This window comes from Carlito syrichta, unplaced genomic scaffold, assembly GCF_000164805.1.
Source record: "Carlito syrichta isolate Samal-C Ts95f unplaced genomic scaffold, Tarsius_syrichta-2.0.1 Scaffold134219, whole genome shotgun sequence".
Lineage (NCBI taxonomy): Eukaryota > Metazoa > Chordata > Mammalia > Primates > Tarsiidae > Carlito > Carlito syrichta.
In genome coordinates this window covers 14,369-19,915 of record NW_007078315.1, presented here as the reverse complement: position 1 = coordinate 19,915, position 5,547 = coordinate 14,369, and the positions used below count along the sequence as shown (strand labels likewise).

The 5,547-nt window shown below is 66.8% G+C and overlaps 1 protein-coding gene across 1 annotated transcript in view; it reads left to right on the top strand.

Annotated features, from left to right (window-relative positions):
• The first annotated feature begins 5,189 nt into the window (after positions 1-5,189).
• Positions 5,190-5,547, top strand: part of CD79B (CD79b molecule) — a 4,065-nt gene continuing 3,707 nt past the window's right edge. The window contains exon 1 of the mRNA XM_008049376.1: positions 5,190-5,256. Within this exon, the coding sequence (XP_008047567.1) occupies positions 5,190-5,256 (67 nt within the window). The remainder of the gene's footprint in view (positions 5,257-5,547) is intronic.

Sequence of the window (5,547 nt, the reverse complement as noted above, 5' to 3'; positions counted from 1 at the left end):
CAGGATCACCCCGTGTCTGCAGGCCTAGCGAGGGAGCCGGGCTTTGAGTCTGGGACTGTTTCCGGCTCCCTCCTGGAGAGGGGACTTGGCCACCCCAGGGCTGACCCCCAGGCCGTCGGAGGTGGCCGCCATGCTCAGGGGCTCCGTGCCCCAAGATCTCGCCTCCTCCAGGCCCAGCCACCACTCCCTCGGCCCCGGGGGAGTCAGGACACCAGCACTCCGTCCCCACTCAGGAAGGGGCCAGTCTGCAGTGGAGGGACTGGCCACCTTCCTGTCACCAGAGTCTTAAGGGCCACGGGCCTCTCTCCACCCCTGCAAAGATGCCTTCTCCTCCCACGCCTGACCCAGGGCGCCGCCAGCCACGCCAACTCCAGGGTGCACCCCCACCCCACCCCTCAGGAGTTCCGGCAAAGGGAAACACACCGGGTCCAGAAACTGTTCCTGAGCCTGCTGGATCCTGCGCCATGGGCAGGTGTGATCCGGAGCCTTTCCTGGCCACGTCCAGACCCGCGGCCCCTGACCAGTGCCCAGGGGAGAGCAGAGTGCACAGACGCATGGCCGCGTGCCACTGCTGGGTGGCTGCGCGCACCGAGCACGCACGGGCTGTGGGGCTGGGCCCACGGCTTGGCGAGAAGGCGCCCGCCCTCCACTCCCGGCCCCCCTGCACCTCCAGGCTCCACGCAGCCTGGCCAAGCCTCCCATCTGCCCCTCCCCATCTCCTTGCAACCGTCTCCTCCCTCTGCGCCCCCCCTTCCCGCCTAAGTGTCCCTAGGACATCCCACTTGAGTCCACCCTAGCGCGGCCACCATGGGGGCACGTGGCGGGGAAGGGTCACCCGGTTCAGGCCCACCCTCCCACTTCCTGCCGCCTGGAAGCGCTTCTGCTGCCCTGCTGACCTGGGCGCCTCAGAGGGGGGCCCCGCTAACACGGGCCCTCTGGCGTCAGCACTGCTGACGTGGGCCCTACTGACCTGGGCCCTGCTGACGTGAGCCTCGCTCACATGGGCACTACTGGTGTGGACTCTGCCGACGTGGACCCTGCCGATACGGGCCTTGTGGACGTGGGTACTATTGACGTGGGCCCCACGCCCCGGGGAGCAGGCTGCACTGGGGGGGCCGTGGTCCTTGTACAGTTCTTACAATAAACCCCTGGACACCCGTGCCATGTGGCCTCTCCTTCTCACCTCCACAAGGGGCACGGCTGAGAGGGTGGCGGAAGGGGCTGAGGCCGGGGCGGCAGCCACGTGGGAGGCGGATGAGGCCTGGCTTTCCCCCGGGGTCCAGTCCTGCCCTCCCAGCAGGAGGTCAGGGATCAGAGGTCATGCTGCTCCTCTCCCAGCGGGCAGCACACTCCCTCCCCCGAGATCGGTGTGGGACTGTATCCCCAAGACCCTTCCCAGAAGCCCCTGCTTTCCTGGGCGACCTCCAGGGGCCTGTGGGGCAGAGGGTACAGCCCCCCTGAGGTGCTAGTCCCAGGACCCCTTCTGACCCTTGACCCCGGAGAGCTCAGGGTCACACAGACCTTGGGCAGAGAGGAGTGGCGTAGCAGGAAGGCAGCCGCAGACCCGGGCTACACACACCTCGCGGAGACTTCACCTTCCAGAATGGTTGCCGATGCCAGGACGCCCTCCGGGCTTGTTGACGTGGGCACTGCTGACCGGGCCTCGCGCAGCCCTCAGCCTCCGAGCTGCCCACCCACTCCCGGGTCCCGAGGTGCTGTGGCGCTGTGGGCGGCGGACCCCGCGGGCCTGTCGCCGTGGCCTGGGGGGCGGGAGCCCCGGGCCTCGCCCACAGGCTGTCCCGATGTTCTTGGGTCATCCCGCAGCCCTCCTGCCCTGCAGCTCTTGACACATGAGGGTCAGGCATCTTCCCAGGGCCCTTCCAGCCCCGCCCCTGCTGCCCGGGGTGGGGGCTTCCCCCCTTCGGTTCCTCCGGACTTCGCAGGACCTCCCTGCCCCGAGGCCGGGAGGGGACGCAGCACCCAGCCTCCCTCACCGGAGCCTGGAACTGTGGGAGAAATCTTGGGTGGGAAGCAGACCACACAGCTGGTCCCCCGGAGGGACCCCCACCCGGGCCCGCGCCTGCCCACTCCAGGTGCAAAGCAGCCGGGCGCCCACAGGACACGCCGTCAGAGTGACCGCTGCTCCACAGACAGCAGACACGCTGGCTGGGGTGAGGGGCGGGTGAGGCTGCACTGGGCATCGTCCACATGGGGGGTGGGGCCCTGTGGAGGGGAGCCACACTCCTGCCCGCCGGGTGCCCACGGCTCGGTGTGGCCGCCCTGGCACTTTCGGACACCCTGGGCTGGGCAGGACCCCCCGGGCGAGAACCACGGGTCACCTTGGAGGCTGTCCACACAGCAGCGCCGGGACTCAAACCCACGTCCTTCGAAGTGGCTCTTGCCCTGCGGGTCTTTGCCACCTGCCTTCCTGGGCTGCTGGGGGTCCCTGACTTCCCGCTTCCTCCTGAGCCCTTGTCCCTTCCCCCACATCCTTGTTTCTTGTTTTGTTTCTTTCTTTATTTTTAAGAGCCGGGGTCTCGCTCTGTCGCACCGGCTGGGGTGTAGTGGCGCGATCACAGCTCACTGCGGCCTCGACCTCCTGGGCTCAGGCAATCCTCCCGCCTCAGTTTCCCAAGGAGGTGGAACTATAGGCACGTATCACCACACCCAGCTAATTTTTTTTTTTTTTGAGTTGGAGTCTCACTGTTGCCCAGACTGGAGTGCAGTGGCCACTCCCGGCCACCGCAGCCTCGACCTGCCGGGCTCTGGCGATCCTTCCGCCTCCGCCTTCCGAGTAGCTGGAACTACAGGCGTGCGCTACAGTGCCCAGCTAGTTTTTTGATTTATTGTAGAGATGAGGTTTCACCAAGTTGTCCGGGCGGGTCTCGAACCCGAGGGCTCAGACAATCCACTCACCTCAGCCTCCCATGCAGGATTACAGGCTGCACCACCGAGCCCGGCTTTATTTTTTAATTTTTGCAGACATGGGGGGGGGTCTCACTATGTTGCCCAGGCTGGTCTCGAACTCCTGACCTCAAGTGATCCTCCTGCCTCGGCCCCTCTCTTGTTCTGGTGCTGCCTTTCTGCAAACAGGGGCTGCCAGATGTCAGGGTGCACAGCCCAGGGCGGCCAGGGCCAAGGCGGGGGTGGGCTCAGAGGCCTCCTGTTCTGGGAAGGAAGGGGGTCACAAGCCCAGGTTGGGGCTCCGTGTTGATGTCACCGGTCAGGGAACAGCACGGCCTCCACGGTAACAAATAACCCTGCAGGCGCGGGCCTTGTGGCCTCCGCCCCGAAGACGCATCTCTGCCCGGCATGAATGGGCATGAGATCAAAGGACACACTGCACCCTGCGCAGGAGGTGGGCGCGTGTGAGCTGGGGGTGCCCACCGCCCCACACACCCACCGTCCCCGGGCACCACACACACACACGCGCGCGCGTGTGTGGCCCAGCCCTTCCCAAGCAGCCTCCCGCCTCTGGGGTCCACCAGCCCCAGAGCTGACAGAGGCTCCAGTGTCGGGCCGGGAAGGGTGGAGTTTGTGGGAACGAGGCCCCCGGCGCGCCCATGGGCCCCAAGCTGACCTCAGGTGATGTTTATACTCCTGGGCTGTTTGTTCTGTGAACTGAACAGCTGACACCTTTTCGGAGAAATGTTTTTTCATTCGGAACATCTGGGACAAGCAAGAACATCTGGGCCAGCCTGGAACGGGCTGTCCCTTAGATGAAACCCGGGCCCTCCCCTTCGCAATGTCCATGGCGCGGGTCAGCCTGCACCCCCGGGAGCGGCCCCCATCCCGTCAGGTGAGGCCTAGTCCAGGCCCAGAGGGGTGCCCGGGCCCTCTGCCCTCCAACCCTGGCATGGGAGGCAGAGCCGCATCACCCCAAACCGGGACAGACCTGCAGCAGTATAGACTGTTCAAAGACGGAGAGTGGAGGAGAGAATAACGAGGGCGGAGGACACAGAGATTTCACACCTCTCCTTCTGTTCCAGGCTCAGGGCACAAGAGAGAAAAGAGAGGCTGCCCGGAGACAGAAAGCCCGAGTGGGCTCAGCTGCAGGGCCGGGGCTGGCGGGTGGGCCGTGTGCGGCAGTACAGGCTGCAACCCGCACGAGGGCCCTCCCAGGGCCAAAGATGTGTGGGACCCAGGGCAGGGACATGAGGGAGCCCAGCCAGGTCCATCACCACACCCCCGTCCGGAGGCTCCCGCCCTGCCCCCACAGCTACAGATGGCACCTCCAGTCCAGTTAAGAAGTCCTTGAAGGGCCGGGCGCGGTGGCTCAAGGCTGTCATCCCAGCACTTTGGGAGGCGGAGGTAAGAGGGTTGCCTGAGCCCAGGAATTTGAGACCAGCCTGGACCACTTGGTGAGACCTCCTTTCTACAGTAAATCAAAAAATTAACCGGGCATGGTGGCACATGCCTGTGGTTCCAGCTACTCGGAAGGCTGAAGTGGAAGGATCGCCGGAGCCCAGCAGGTCGAGGCTGCGGTGGCCAGGAGTGGCCACTGTGCTCCAGCCTGAGCCACGGAGTGAGACTCCAACTCAAAAAAACCCAACTCCCTGAAGAACCCCCATGGCTGAGTGGGACCGGGCTCCCTGATCCATCTCACCCAGGCCGCCCCTCGGCAGCCCCCAGCCCCAGGGCCTGGACCGAGTCTTCTCCCAGTGGCCGCCACATTGGCCTGCCCCGCTCAGGAACTTCTGTGCCTCCCCCGCCCCGGGTTCAGCGTCCGACATTGGCCCCCTGCACGCCCGCCAAGGGCTCGGGGCTCCCAGTGCCTGGCCTGGGTCCCTGGCTGCCAAGGCCCCGCACTGCCTGTCTCAGCCCTTCTTCCAGGGCAGAGGGGCTGGACCGGAGGACGGCAGATGTGTGTGAGCTCAGTGCCCAGGAATGAGTCCCCGCAGGCTCGGCCCTGTGGCCCTGGGTTGGGCGGCTGGAGGGGTGTGACCGCCAGGGAAGCCGCCGCAGGGAGCGGGCAGGCAGCCCCCAGAACCCGGCCCAGGCCCAGCTGACAAGAGTTCACCCTGCCCCCATCCCCCCAGAGCGGGTGGCTCCCCTGGGCCCTGATTTGCATGGCAGGAAGGGGCCTGGTGGGGGCCGGGGAGGGGACCGGCCGCAGCTGGGGCAGTTGCATGTTTTCCCCGGGAGCTGCAGACGTGGTCCCGGCGCGGGCTGGGGACAGAGCAGTGGCCATGGCAAGGCAGGCTTCGTCCCCAGTGCCCGGCCTCCGGCTGGGGCTGTTGCTGCTGCTTCTCTCAGGTAGGCAGGTGGGGCCTGCCAGGAGGCCCTCAGGCGCCCGCCTCCGGGCCCCTCGCTGCGGCCTCCCCGTGAGGCCTGGGCCCATGCTTGCAGGGGTGGTGAGGGGCAGCCGGGCACAGGACCACCCGGCCCCCTCTGCTACAGGGTCCCCCGGGGCCTGGGCCCGAGGCTCCAGGAGACGGCGAGAGGCAGCCAGGCCCGTGACCGCCGCCTGTCGCCCGCCCTGCCTCGGTCTCCCCGTGGGGCCTGGGCCCGTGGCTCCAGGAGGCGGCGAGAGGCAGCCAGGCCCCT